Consider the following 14,480-nt stretch of genomic DNA (forward strand, 5'->3'; position numbering starts at 1 on the left):
GAAATCATTTTGGTAATTATTTTCTTTAGTACTGTTTTTGTCCAGTGAAGCATGGCAGTCTTAGTCATTTGTGATGTGAACCTTATTGGGCATAATTCACTTGTTTGGTCTGACTCCTTCTCTTTACTTAGTCATTATCTCATGTCAGACCTCTCAGGAAGTTTGAGGTATATTTACAGTGCTTTGCACATAATAAGCATTTAAATGTTTTTTTTTTCATTCTTTCATTTCTGCCTCCACTTTCACACAGTGTTCTTGTGCCTAGAATGCATTTCTTCCTCATTTGTGCCTCTCAAAAGCCTTATCATTCTCCAAGGCTCAACTAAGATGCTATCACGTCCTCCATGAATCCTTCCTCCTGATTTTCACTGCCTTCTCAATTTTCGTTGTGCTGTGTTTAGAGCCATTCAGAAAAGGGATTGATTTTATTTTTGTTTTTGTTTCTCTTGCACCCTAGCGCAGTACCTGGCACATAGTAAGCATTTAAGAAATATTTATTGATTTCGTTCAGTTGAAAAGGAATTTCTGTTCTTTCAGAATCAAGAGTTCAATAGTGTATCATTTGCATACACAGGATGTTTTAATGGAAATAGAATGAAAGTTTAAGTGGGAAACCATTTTACCCATAATTTGATAATATACTTTACAGTAGCATTTTTTAATGCTTTCATATATTTAAAGTCTATTTGGAGACCAGAGTATTGATGTCTTATTAAAATGGACTTTATAATAAAACTTCAGATCTTTAGTTGTTGTGTTTTTTTTTTACATAAACACATTTGTTTGAACATTAGAAATGTGGAAGTGACTATCTTCTTGTTAGCTGCTAATCTTGGAAAAATCTTAATTTTTAGAATATTTCAGCTATGGATTAGCAAAATACACTGATGTCTCTATGGCAGTCAATGATAGAAGTTTTGTTTCTTTGACAGAAATGAAATGGTTTGGGATAGAAGATACTTGCTTTAAACTGTAGTTGCTTTTTTTGCCATTGGTCCATCATACTGTTATTTCTGCCTCTGCCTAAATCCAAACCCCCACCCCCCTCACAGCCTGACAGAAATGTTCGCTTATGCAGCTAGTCCTGCCTCAGTTTGTACCACATCTTCTACCTGTATTCGGCTGAGACATCAGAAGTCGATGTCCATGTCAGCCTCTGGGCAGCCCAAGATGATGTTACCTCCAATAGACAGTGAAGGAGATAACTTCAAGGATATGTAAGAAAAAAAAACCCACAGAATCCTTGTGATACCAGTGTGTACCCACTGCTTTAGTTGTGTGCTATGGATTTTAGAGTCCTAAAGTCTATTAATAGCTGTCTATAAAATGTCCTTTCTCACCATATTTTTCTTTACGCTCTGTCTGGTGGTGTCTTTCATATATTTTGGTCTCTGTATGTGTTTCAGTGCCTTCTGCATAGTTGTCCAAGTACAAGGAATTCCTTCACTCCCTTTCCAGTTTTTTTAGCATGTGGAATGGTACTTTTTATGGGCTTAAAAACTTTTCAGTTGGCTATTTTTAAATTCCACCTGTGTGTTCTGTTAGATTATTTTTAATTGGGAAGATTCACTGCATGTAGGCACATTGTGAGAGGGGAAGCAACAGAAAGAAGTTTTAGTTTAGCCATTCTTTGTCCCAGAAATTCTCTATATTAGTCTTGTCCCTGAAAAATCTGTGTGCACGATTCTTCCACTTCCTCCCTGAAGGTTTGTTTCCTTACAGTTTTCCCTTTACTCCCTCTTCACTTCTGGCCTACTTTTTTTCCTCCTAATTCTTTTGTAAAATATCCCTCAGTTCTGGATTTTTTTTATAACTGGTTCTTTCCTTTGTACAAAAAGTTGTGACTGTAATTATATATCCATGAAATGTTTGCCACAAAATTAGGCTGAGTAGGAAGTCAAAATTATTATGATTTTCTACTTTTGTAGCACTGTTCCTGATCAGAGAACTCCAGTTGCTTCAACACATAGTATCAGCAGTGCAACTACTCCTGATCGAATTCGCTTCCCAAGAGGAACTGTAAGTCGTAGCACTTTCCACGGCCAGCCCCGGGAGCGGCGAACAGCAACTTACAACGGCCCACCGGCATCACCCAGTTTGTCACACGAGGCAGCTCCACTCTCCCAGACCAGAAGTAGGGGCTCTTCTAATCTTTTCAGCAAATTAACATCAAAACTCACAAGAAGGTAAGTACTGTGGAGTTTGGGGACATTTTTAATCTACCAAACAGAAAAAGTTGCCTTTTCCTATGTTATATGAAGCTACTATCCAAATGCTTCTCACTTCAACTTTTTTTTTGTATTCAATATATCTTGAATATTCATTAGCCTACTTAATAGCCTTTATAATTTTTAGAAATGTGATGGTTGAAAGCCTTTTGGAATTAGTAGCCAATGATCTTTTAATCTGTTCACAGTAATAGAGATTAGCATTTAGGGATATGTCTGTGTTGTTAAATAAATGTACTTTATGATCCACATATTCATTGTCATTTTCTAAAGTTGAGCAGAATAGCTGATCTAGAACGTATTCAGATAATGCTCAGTAAATAATCAACAACGAAGAAAATAAGGACAATGTCCTTTCAAGTGAAGTAGAAGCTTCCTGTGCATTGACTTTCATGCCTTTGAAGTCCAGTGTCTTTCTAGAAGGATCAAAGGGTTAAAGATGTGCAATGGCAGACTTTGGCTTGATACCAAGAAAAGCTTAGTTCGAGCTAAAGCTATCCAAAAGTGTCTGTTATTTGCACAGGTTCAGTCACCCATCCCTAGAGATGCTCAAGCAGAAAATAGACAAACTGTCAGGGATATTTTGGAGGGAATTCCTAATCAGTTATGGGTTCGACTAGGTAGCCTCTTCAGTCCTCGCCAAAACTCTAAAATTCCATGATTCTGTGACTGGGCTCCCTAAGGTTCAAATGTTGAAACTGTTTGAAACTTAAGCCCTTGCTAAAAACCTTGTATATAATACAAACCCTTTATTTTTTATCATTAATTTTAAAAATAGAATTTCCTTCCTCCCCTCCTGCCCCCTCACCACCATAAGATTCTTTGTAATAAAGGATTGTGTTTCTAAAGGTAGAGTTTGTCACAGTGATGTAACCTGGAAGATACTAACTCTTTGGGGGAAATAAAAAATTATATTGATGAGGTTGTGATCTTTTGCATAGACAGTGAAAGTTTCTTCATTTAGGAAATCTGAAAGCCATTGTAAATTCAAAATCACACCTCAAAAGATTCCCCCAGTGGGGGGCCTCTTTGAAACTGGATTTGCCTGCTGATGAGTATATACTTTCATGCAAAGCTTCTCTGCAAGTTGGACTGTCCGCATAGATTTTCCTGTTTGTCTGCTCTTTTAGGCAAGGCTTCATCTCCTGATCTCTTTTTTACCACTTTTATTTTTATATGACCTGTTTTGTTTAAGATGTGTGCTGAATCTTTAAATCTGGTAGGTCCCTTTAATGATTTGTCTGTCTCATCAATCCAAAACTTAGGTCATAGGATTCATACTTGGAAGGGATCTTAGGTAACATCTAGTCTAACCTCTTCCTTTTATAAATTAAGAAATGGAAAGTTCCCCAGCTAGTAAATGTTAGAAATTGTAACCCAGATCTCTTGATTTCAAGTATGACATTCCTTCCACTATACCCTGTGACAGTCACATTGATCTCTCTTTTCTACAGTACAGCTGACATATATTAAAGTCCCAGTTGGGGAACTTTTTTTTACGCATCATCATTTACTCAAACTTAGGGAAGAGCTCTTAGTCTCTGCCTCTTCCTCTTTAAACACAGAGCCAATTCTGAACCAAAGCATACTTGAGGTATGAGCCAATAGAAACTCGACACAATTTTGTGTTCACGTAACCATCATTGGTAATATCCTGCAGGCTGCTTACACCCCAATTTTGTCTCTCCATTGCCCTTGGGTCACCTGCAATTGCGATTCTTCTGAAATCAGAATGTTGCATGAGTTACAGCCATATTATATCACTGGGAGAAGGTTAAGTGTTAAAAAAGGACAGCATTTGCAGTCTAGAATAGTTTAGGGTCATTGATAACACTGCCCAGTTTTCCCAAATAATTTTTTAAATGCTGTGAGCCACCTGACCTATAAATCATGCTTATCTTAGGTAACAATTTTTTTTAATGAGTATTTGGCTTGGTACTCATGGCTACAGTGTACATCATCACTTTTAAGTCAATATAAAAAAGAAATAGGCTGTAGCACTGCCTTTTTTCCTATTTTATGAGATTATTTTATTGAGCACCCACAGCATTGTGGAGGATACAGACATGAGCAACCTATGATCTCAGCCCTTGTGGGCTGGTGGTCTAATAGGTAAAATTAATAAAAGGCCAAATATGTTGAGTAGAACACAAGATACACAAAGGGCTCTGGAAAGAAAATTTCCTAGTTCTTTTAGTTAGTACTGCTAAATTGTTCATTTCTGATCCTGAATGACTAAAAAGCAAAGGTAACCTAATAAGAAAATTATAATTGTAATAAAAATCTGACCCTCCATGTACTTTTCAGCTCTAACAGTGTGATATAAATTGTAAAAGCATAAACAATTCATTTAAAATATATAATAGCCAATTTTGTGACAATTCTGTTTCTCATTTATATATAAATATATCAATTTCAGAACTAAAAACTGGATTGTATTGATTTTGAAAATACTTGCCTCCCTACCTCAGAGTAGTGTTCAGATTTGATATAATAAAAAGACATCTTTTAAATTGGGCTGATTTTTTTATATTTCTAATTAATAATAACATTTTTAAATTAATAGTTTTAAAGTTCAGCATGGGATACTTGTCACTTAGATACTTTAAAGAAATTTAAGCAGTGTACCTTGTTTATGAGTATATCACAACTGACTTGATCTGCTAAAAAAAAATACCCTTTCATTTCTTAATGTAACTTGAATTTTTGAGAATATCAGTATTTGCTATATCTGTGAAGATTTTAAGTAATTTAATTCAGTAGCAATTATACACAAATTTGTTACTTGTTTCTGGCATTTTTCCCCCCCCAAAAATCATATTTTTCTACCTTAAGATAAACTTGGTCTCTCTTCATTTAAAAATCCCTAATTAAGAACTCAGATATTCAGTATTCAATTGAACCTTTTATTGACTCATTTTTCAGCCAACATCTTGAAACAGTTTCATTATATGTTAGTAAAATGAACTTTGTTTTATTTATTGTTTTTTGTTGTCTCTAATTGACTGGATTTTTTCATTTTAGTTTGTACAAATCACCTTGGTTAATTTTGCTTTTGGCTTAATTTCTTTTAGAAACATGTCATTCAGGTTTATCAAAAGGTAGGATTTTATATTTCCATCCCCATCCCCAAATGGCTTCTGCAATTAACCTCAGGTTTGGCTTTATAGCCCTGGTTTCTCTTAAAACTAAAATTTCTGCTGAGAACTAAATACTTGTTTCTTTTTAAAACTATATATACATATATATATATATATATATACACACATAATATATATATGGAAAGAAACACATGGACTCTTTCCAAAATATAAGGGCCTGTGGCACCCATATAACAAGAGGCTAAGCATGCTCTGTGCGTTTTCTTTCTTTTGTAGAATGATTAGCATCTGAATAATTTGGTCTTCATACTAATACACTTAGCATGCTTCTTTTTGGAGAATGAAATATTCAGTAACATTAATGAACTATCGCTATATAGCTATTAGCATGCCAAAAGTGAGTGATATTTGTGTTAATTATAATTTCTGTTTCTCTGTTTAAAGGGTTTTATTAACAGAAAAACTTGAAAATCAGAATGATGGTGAAATTGGCCACATTCCTATACTAGAAACAGACCCAGAATTCAAATAATGCTATGATACAATGTAGTCAACCTAGAAGACCTTCTTAAGAAACAGACAACTATATAACATCAACATTTAAGATATTTTGGAGTTGAAAATTTTGATTATTTGATTTTAACCACAAAAGTAGTAGACTCTATCTAGCAGATGGGGATCAAGAAATTTCATTTGTGACCCAAGTTTCTACCATTATTGTATTCTACTCAGTTACCTCTAGCTCAACTTCCTCATCCATTAAATGAGGCTAATTCTTTACTTTACCTTTTTTCCAATCCCAGGGCATGTATATGTACATCCTTTAAGCTACTGTGAATAATCATTATATGTTTTTATTGTTACATAACTGAAAGCCAGTGTTATTTTAGTAAAATTGCTTTTTTAATCAGTTGATTTAAATATGGTTGGTGACAACCACTTAAACGTGAAATAAAAACCATATCAGAGGGGAGAGAGCCATTGAGGGTAACAATATTAATTCTCTGACTGTCTTATAAAGGGTTAGAATGACGTTTTTTGGTGTATATAAAATCATAGGTTCACTAAATGAACTTAGTATGAAGTTTTTTTTATAGGACTGTGGGATATCTGCTTTATTAATAGAAATTCACCACTACTGTTATAAATTGACTACTAATTGCCCATCATGGGAGATTAAGGCAAACACTGCCAAATTTCCCTTTATTAGAAGAAAAATGAATTTACAAAGAGTCTGAACCTGAAATTATAGCCTCTTTTGCTGTCAGAAGGCTGCTCATTATTTTGGAAGAGAGTTATTAAAAAGGTCAGAATCAACATATCATTCACACTTTCAAGTTCACATTTCCCTTAAGAATGTTTATATTCATTATACATATATTTCATGTGTATTATTGGTCATCCATCCTACAAGTATATTTGTTAGATGTTCACTTGAAAATATACCTAATTATATACATAATTATACATAATCAAAATGGAAAAAGGGTAAGGATTTGGAAATTGCTTATAATCACAAATGTGATATCTCTATTACTTTTTTAGAAATAATTTCTTAAATGTCATATATAATAGATAGTTGTGCACTAGTATAAGATTTCTCTTCTCTTTCCCACTTCCCTATGCTTCTGCATTCTTTTCCTTGAGGCTCCCAACTGAATATGAGAGGAACGGGAGATATGAGGGTTCAAGGTGAGGGGAATTATTTTTATTTAAAATTATACTTAATTTACTGCATTTTGTGTAGTGAAGATAATATATTCCTTAAATCTTGTGTACCACCTTAATAAACTATTAATATATGTTTAATATAGTCACTATTTCTAGTCTGTTTTAGCATTAGTCAAAGCATGTGCTTGCTGTTGTTACCTCAAAATACAAAGCATACTTATTTCTAGTAAGATTTTAATTACTTTAATCAGCTAGGGCAGGTGCTGATTTGGTATGACACCTATCCATCATCTTAGCACATCTAATGAAATTCCAGAAATCTTCCCTGATAATTTCACATAACAATAGCCTTAATTCATTTTAAATGTTTGTGTCTTGCCATCTTTCCAAATAGGTGGTCTGTTATAAGTATATAAGAGTTAAGAGAAGAAATGTACTAGATTTATCACTGTTTTCATTCATTGTGTCCCTAAGCCACTTTCCTATATGATAAAAACAGGTTAATGGAATTTTAATATCTTTGTATTTTTTATTTTGAAAAGTGCCATTGAACATATAACATATATATATATAGCACTGCACAGATTCCTATTTGATTCGTTGATTTCTTCATTGCTAGAACTAGGCAACATTTTCATTATATTAGTAGTAGGAAATATGATGTGGTGATGAGAGAGGAAGTATCTCCCACTTTTCAGTGATACCTTTATTTAGTATATTTCATTGGATATTGTGTGTGTGTCAGTGTGTGTTTTAATTTCTGTTCATTCAGCAAAAGATGTGATGAACATTTATTCTATACATAGAATAGCATTGTCCTAGGTTGCATGGAAATATGGCCTAGTCATTGAGGTCCCACAGCTGAAAAGCTTAGTTGAAACAAAACACACCAACGTGAGAATTTGCAAGTCAGTACACTATCAAGTTTCACTGTGTGATATACCATACATAAGATTTGGACTTGAATTCAAATCAGTTCAAATTACTGCCTTGTGAACTTGATAAAGTCACTTGACCTCTCTGGAACTCTGTTTTTTCATCTGTCATTAGATCTCTGACAAAAAGTTGAATATTGGATTTTGTAGAAGGGAGAAGTAGGTCACTCTGGGCTTTCTTTCTGTAAAACATTGTCTTATTTAGCATTTTTAATATGCTAGACACTCCTAAAACTTGGATATTTACATTTTTATTATTTATATGACTTAGAGTTTGTGTTTTAATGGCTATAATTATTAGTAGCTATAGATAATGTAATCTGAAAAGACCAGAATTGCTTTGGAATTAGAAATGTAATATTCTCATTTTTAACCCTTAAAGAAATGGAGACAAAATGAACAATTGTTTATTGAATATGACTGGAGTCCCAGAATACCACTTTCCCATTTTTCTCAGTGCTATCATCATCTAGGAAAAGTATCCTTAGACCCCTCCTAATGAAATATGATCTAGATTTTATTTATCTGGGGAAGAGGATATTTTTAAGCCCAAGAAAGGAATAGAATAATTTTCTCCCAGAATAATGATCAAAAGTGAATCATTATGGGGAAATGATGTATAGAAGGAAAAATAATCAATTCATCTTTAAAAAAAATTCTCCCCAAGCTATTCTCAAAACAATTTTGTAGGTTTCCGGAATTAGGGAGTTTGTAAGAGACTGAATTTTAACTGTACAGTGTCAAAATACAAAAAAAAAACTGCTTTAGTATCCCTAGTCATCCATGAAAATTCAAAGTATTCCAGGCAGTGCTGTAGGGAGGACAGTATATTCTGTTTGTTTCCTTTTTCTATTTTCATATTTTTTTAAATATCTAAGTGAGAAAGCTTAATAAAATTGAAAGGAATAATAACTCAAATTTATAGCACTTCAAGGTTTGTAAATGTGTTTCCTTAAAGCAGCAGAAAGTGAAAAATAGATGAGTATAAAATTGATGGAAATTTACTGGTCAGATAGGATTTTAGTGACATAACGAATTTCTTAAAAAGGTTTTTATGGTTACTTGTAATAGTTGCTCCTTAATGAAGGAACAAATGACCAAACCCATAGTATTATCTTTACCCTGTAGGAAACTATTAGGAAAAGTGGTATATATGCATTGTTAAATACAGCATGTTTAATGTGCCATTTGCTTCACTAACCGAAGTAGATAATGTTGGTTTTTCTGTGGAGTTAAAAATAAACCTGCCCCCTGTGCATTTCAGTCGCAACGTGTCAGCTGAGCACAAGGATGAAAACAAGGAGGCAAAGCCCCGCTCCCTGCGGTTTACCTGGAGCATGAAAACCACCAGTTCCATGGATCCCAATGACATGATGAGGGAAATTCGAAAAGTCTTGGATGCCAATAACTGTGACTATGAACAGAGAGAGCGGTTCTTGCTCTTTTGTGTCCACGGAGATGGGCATGCAGAAAACCTTGTACAGTGGGAAATGGAGGTGTGCAAACTGCCAAGACTGTCACTGAATGGCGTCCGCTTCAAGCGGATATCAGGAACATCCATAGCTTTTAAAAACATTGCTTCCAAAATTGCCAATGAGTTAAAGCTGTAACAAAGTAATTACATTGTAAATTAAGTACCAATTTCAAGTGTTTTCCTGAACACTTATGGAAATGTATAGAATAATATTTAGGCAATAACTTCTGCATCTTCAGAATCATGGTATTAAAAAATATATATATATGAAATTGAGCTGCTCAGCCAGGAGAAAGAGTTGGACTTTTTTTTTCTAAGTGCACTGCAGCATTAAAGTTGCCTATTCTGTAAAATATTTACCCCACCATTTTATTTACATTGTTCTAAGGTCTCTTAACAGTCTACAGAATATATCCATTTAAATATGCCTCCCATTTGTGTGACTGTGAGAGTGTATAGTATGTGTTTATAGTATATAAGTTTAAAGTATTATATATGTAAACAAGTCCTTACACCAACATCCCAAGCTGTACCAATACCTCTTTGGAAGATCATTTTGGTGCTAAAAATGGATATAGCCAAGGAGGAAACTTTCACTTAATATAAAAATCAGCATAGGAATAGTTAAAATTAGCGCGGGTTTACAGTTTGCTACTGTGGGATTTTCTTTTTTTCTTAAAAAAAAAAGTACAAAGGGTTTGAATTTACAGTTGTGAACATTGCTTATGTGTTGGGTTTTTTTTCTTCCCAAGTAGATCTCATGAGATCATTAAAAAATCACTTTTCCTCAATAGAGTTTTGCATTATGTCTCCTAGTACTGTATTTAAAACATGGTGAAAAATAACTAAAATGTATAAACATGTCCCACCTAACATCAATAGGGTCCTTAACCAGTGTTGCCTAGGGAGAAAGACAGTAACATAGAAACAGTGTTTGTTAATGGTGGGCATTTAGTGGAGCATTAGCAAGATGTTATTGTGGAATATGTTTATATATTTTCTCATCATTAATCAGCTAAAGTGCCTCAAACTATCCCTCTTTGTATCGAATATTAAGTTTAGGCCGGGCTGGACTTTCTTTGGTGCATCCTCAGAACTGCAGGAGGTAGAAGGGATGGGAGGGCAGTGTTTTTTAACCTGGAACCTTTTTTCAGAGGTAAATTAGAGTGAGAAGTCCAATTCCTTGTCATGTGAGAAAGGAATTCTATAGAGAAAGCAATTTGACTCTCTTGATTTCTAGCTAGGACCCATATGTTAAGAGCTGCCTCATCTGAGACTTAATTAGATTTATTTTCAATGCAGTATGAAATTTTCTTATTCTTTCTGCTTTGTTACATGTGTCAGGCTTACAGCCTTTTTCCACTTCCTACATGGTTATATAAGAGGGTATGATTAATTCAGCTATCAGTTTGTGATTATAGTCTCTTAATGGGGAAATTGTTGACTCATTCAGAATTAAAAAAAAAAAAGATTGAAGTTCTCTGAAAGCAAATTTTTTTTTTACTCACAGAAACACCAAAGGTCACAGTTATTTCCCCTCGGCTTCAGTTGCTTAATCTGTAAGACAAGGGAAGGAGGAGGGCAGAAATGAAACAAGATAGATGATCTCTAAGAACCATTTCAGATGGCTCCAAATAGCAGTAGCTTTCAGGCCCACCTTCAAGAAGAAAATCTTGCTAGAGACATTTAATAAATGCTTTATGTCAGTTGCTTTTCATTTCCGATCTCTAGTTGGACTTATATTTACCCCCTTGCACTCAAGGTTACATAATGAAGCCCAGTGTACAAACAGCACCTTGTCAGGTCTAACTTCCCTCCTCCTATTTTTTCTTTGTCACTGTTAGAAAATATTATGTGGCCACACAGATAGGAGTAAATGTCTTTCCATTTACATGGAAAATGGGAAGTGTTGACAATGATCCATTCCAGAACACAATTTCCAGATAGATTTCTTTTGCTATATGTTCCTATAAGCTTTTTCTGTCTACTGACTTAATTCCCCTTTACATCTATATATAGCACCTTTGTTTCAGAAAATTCGGGAGTACTTAGAGTATTCAAGTCCTTGTGATCTGCCATGTCAGCAGAAGGCAGGAGACAGAGAACACTTCTGCCATAAGCTCCATGATTCATCAAAATAAACCACAAATTAAGTACACAGGAGTAGCAGCTTGGAATTCATTAAAATTATTACCCTGAAAATTATCCCAACACCTTCACTTCATCTCCTTAGTTATTCTTCAGAAGTTTTCCATGGTTATATGAAACAAAATGTACAAAGTATTTAACTGACAGTTTTAAGTGGATCCTGGTATCCATTATATAGTATTCTTTCCAAGAAATTCAGATTTGTGATTCAAAATTCAAATTTGTGGCACAGAATTAGAGAGTAAAAGTCCTTTAAAAAGTCCAGTTTCTTACAAGGTAGAATAATATTGCTTTCATGCTTATCTGTTTAAAAGTGACAAAGAAAATATAGAAAAAGTAGGTCATTCAGAAAATTTTAGAAGCCAGTGAGATATTCTTACTGACCCTCTTGATAAAAGTAGTTGTCATCCTAATCAAGGTATATTAGCTATTCAGTTTTAATTAACCTGTCTCCCAGAAAATTTTCCTCATCTTAGAAATAAGTGGCATCATTAATACTTGAATAGAAATCCTATTTATAAGTTTCCCAACAAAGTCATCCAGTCTACACTGCAAGACTTCTAATTAAAGGGAAAGGAATCCACTACATCTTAAGGCAACCCATTTCACAACTCTACAATTTTACATCAAGCCTATTTTTGTCCTCTGGTGTCAGGCAGAACAAAATCTAAGCCCTCTTTCCTGTGACAGTCCTTCATATGCTTGAAGATACCTATCATAATCCCTTAAAGTTTCCTCTTCTCTAAGCCAAACATCACAGATTCCTTCTATGTATCCTTTTTGGCGTGATCTCCAGTCATCTCACCCCCTGGTCAACTTCCAGCTTGTCATTTCTTAAAAACAAAACCCTTCTAAGAAATGGTTGAACCCCTGTAATTTCTGAAAGTGAAGACTTTACACACAAAACTGGTAAGACATAGGAAGCATAACTACTGTAATGATTGTCAAAGCATATGATTCTCCTTGAGCTTGGGTCCCATTGATATTGGTTTGGTTTTTTGTTTTTTCAGATGAGATGTAATCTGAACAAGTTCCTATTCTAAAAACTCTGTAACTTTGAAGACCCTAACATTACACAATTATCAGCTGTGAAAATCCTTGCATCATTGTCTTTTACAGGTCCACAAACCCAGTAACAGAAATAAATCCAATCAAAGGGAAGAAAGAATTTATATTTGGGAACAAAAAGAAAATACTTAGCACTAGCCCTGGGTCTCTTCTGGCAGAGATTCATGAATATGGGACATCACAGTGTCATGTATTGTGGGGAGGGCTGATAATATTTGCAGAACTAATAAACTTAAAACCACTAAAAATTTTACCACTTTGTGCAGTGAGTGTAATGTTACCCTTTATAAGGAAAAAATGCACCATAACTTGATGCCAGCATCATTTCAGCAAGCCAATACATGCAGAGATATAATATAATATAGTGAGGGATGGGGAATTTATCTGTGTGCCTTAGAAGAGTTATTAAAATTCACATGGAGGGGCGGCCAGGTAGCACAATGAGTAGGAGCACCGGGCCCAGAGTCGGGATGACCTGGGATCAAATCCGGGTTCAGATACTTAGCACCACACCCAGAAATAACTGGCTGTGTAACCTTGAGCAAGTTACTTAACCCCAATTGCTTTTTAAAAAATAAATAAAATTCACATGGAAACCCATTTCTTAATGAGCAGTGTCACCATAACCAAATCTACACATCATTGAATAGGAAGATCTCTTGCATTGTATCTAGCCAATACTTTTCTTATTATTTTAAAGTTTGGAGGAAAGTAGAGATTCTAGCATTTATGTTCTTCATAGTGGGCTAAATAAATTCCTGCTAAACGTAAGATTGGTGAGGCCTCAAAAAACAAAACAAAATCATACTATGTCAAATTAGACCCTTCGATAGGCGACTGAGTCTCAGAAATAGAAAATTACTTACCCAGATCATCTAACTCCCAATCTAGTGCTCTTTTTACAGTACTACCTGTGAAATTTGTGGATGTTAGTTAAGGGTCCAGTGGTTGTTAAAAAAAAAAACAAACTGATCTTAGCATTAAGGCCCTGATAGGTCCTTGCCTGAAAATTTTCAGTAAGATCTAGGTGCCACATTTTAAGAGGGCACTTGATAAAATGGAATGTGCTCAAATGAGGATGAAAGGATAAGGGTGGAAAACTAGATGAAAGGTAAAGGTGAAAAATCAGAGTACTTTGCCAAGGAGAAATGGAAAAAGTATTTTCTTGAAGCACTTGAAGGTTTGTCATATGGAAGAAGGCATAGTCTTACTAACTCTGTAGCTCCAAAGGAGAGAACTAGATCTATTGAAAAGCAGATTTAACCTAAGCATAAGAAAAGCTTGCTAATGAATAAAGTTGTCCAATATTCCAGAGTAAAAGTCCATTGATCTCGTGAAGGAACAAATCTTTGATGGAAGGGTTTAAACAGAAACCACATGGTTATCAGGAATCATTTCTTTAAAAGGAGATGCTTCATAAAATGGACTTGATAAGACTTCAAGATTCTTTCCATTTCTGAAATCCCATCATACTGCATTAGAATTCCAAGTAGCAGTGTGTTTAATGTCAAGCTTAATTTGCCTCTGCAATTTGCAACTTATTCCTAGTTCTGTCATATTCCTTACTAGCTATTCACTTTCCAAATCTGCCATTCTGTTGTGAAGCCCTTGCCTTCAGTTACTAGCAGTGATGAAAATAACCAGTTAGGTCCCTTAGTTTTATTCAGTTTCTTGCCCAAGATTTTGTAATCCTTAACACTTCATTCCAGATTCCTTCTGGCAGTATCATTTATGGCCACATGATTCTTAAAATATTTTCAGGTACCATATGAGCCTGCTGAAATGGGAAGCATGAATATTTATAGGTGACTAAATATTTTAAGGGTAATTTGTAAATATTCCTAAACAAATAATG

At 34.5% G+C, this 14,480-nt stretch overlaps 1 protein-coding gene across 8 annotated transcripts in view; it reads left to right on the forward strand.

The window, feature by feature from the left end:
• Window positions 1-10,200, forward strand: part of MARK3 (microtubule affinity regulating kinase 3) — a 139,470-nt gene extending 129,270 nt beyond the window's left edge. For 4 of the 8 annotated variants that reach the window (XM_069103770.1, XM_069103767.1, XM_069103764.1 and 1 more), the window contains 4 exons: window positions 1,929-2,186; window positions 5,303-5,329; window positions 6,977-7,021; window positions 9,200-10,200. In XM_069103770.1, coding sequence (XP_068959871.1) covers window positions 1,929-2,186; window positions 5,303-5,329; window positions 6,977-7,021; window positions 9,200-9,545 — 676 coding nt within the window. In that variant the 3' untranslated portion in view covers window positions 9,546-10,200. Of the gene's footprint in view, window positions 1-1,928; window positions 2,187-5,302; window positions 5,330-5,773; window positions 7,022-9,199 lie in introns of all 8 variants that reach the window. The other 4 variants (XR_011171496.1, XM_069103766.1, XM_069103765.1 and 1 more) reach the window with 4 other exon arrangements.
• Window positions 10,201-14,480: the final 4,280 nt, after the last annotated feature.

The sequence above is a fragment of the Petaurus breviceps genome, unplaced genomic scaffold, assembly GCF_028583685.1.
Source record: "Petaurus breviceps papuanus isolate PSGF00001 unplaced genomic scaffold, PetGlider_PUasm1.0 64, whole genome shotgun sequence".
Taxonomy (NCBI): Eukaryota; Metazoa; Chordata; class Mammalia; order Diprotodontia; family Petauridae; genus Petaurus; species Petaurus breviceps.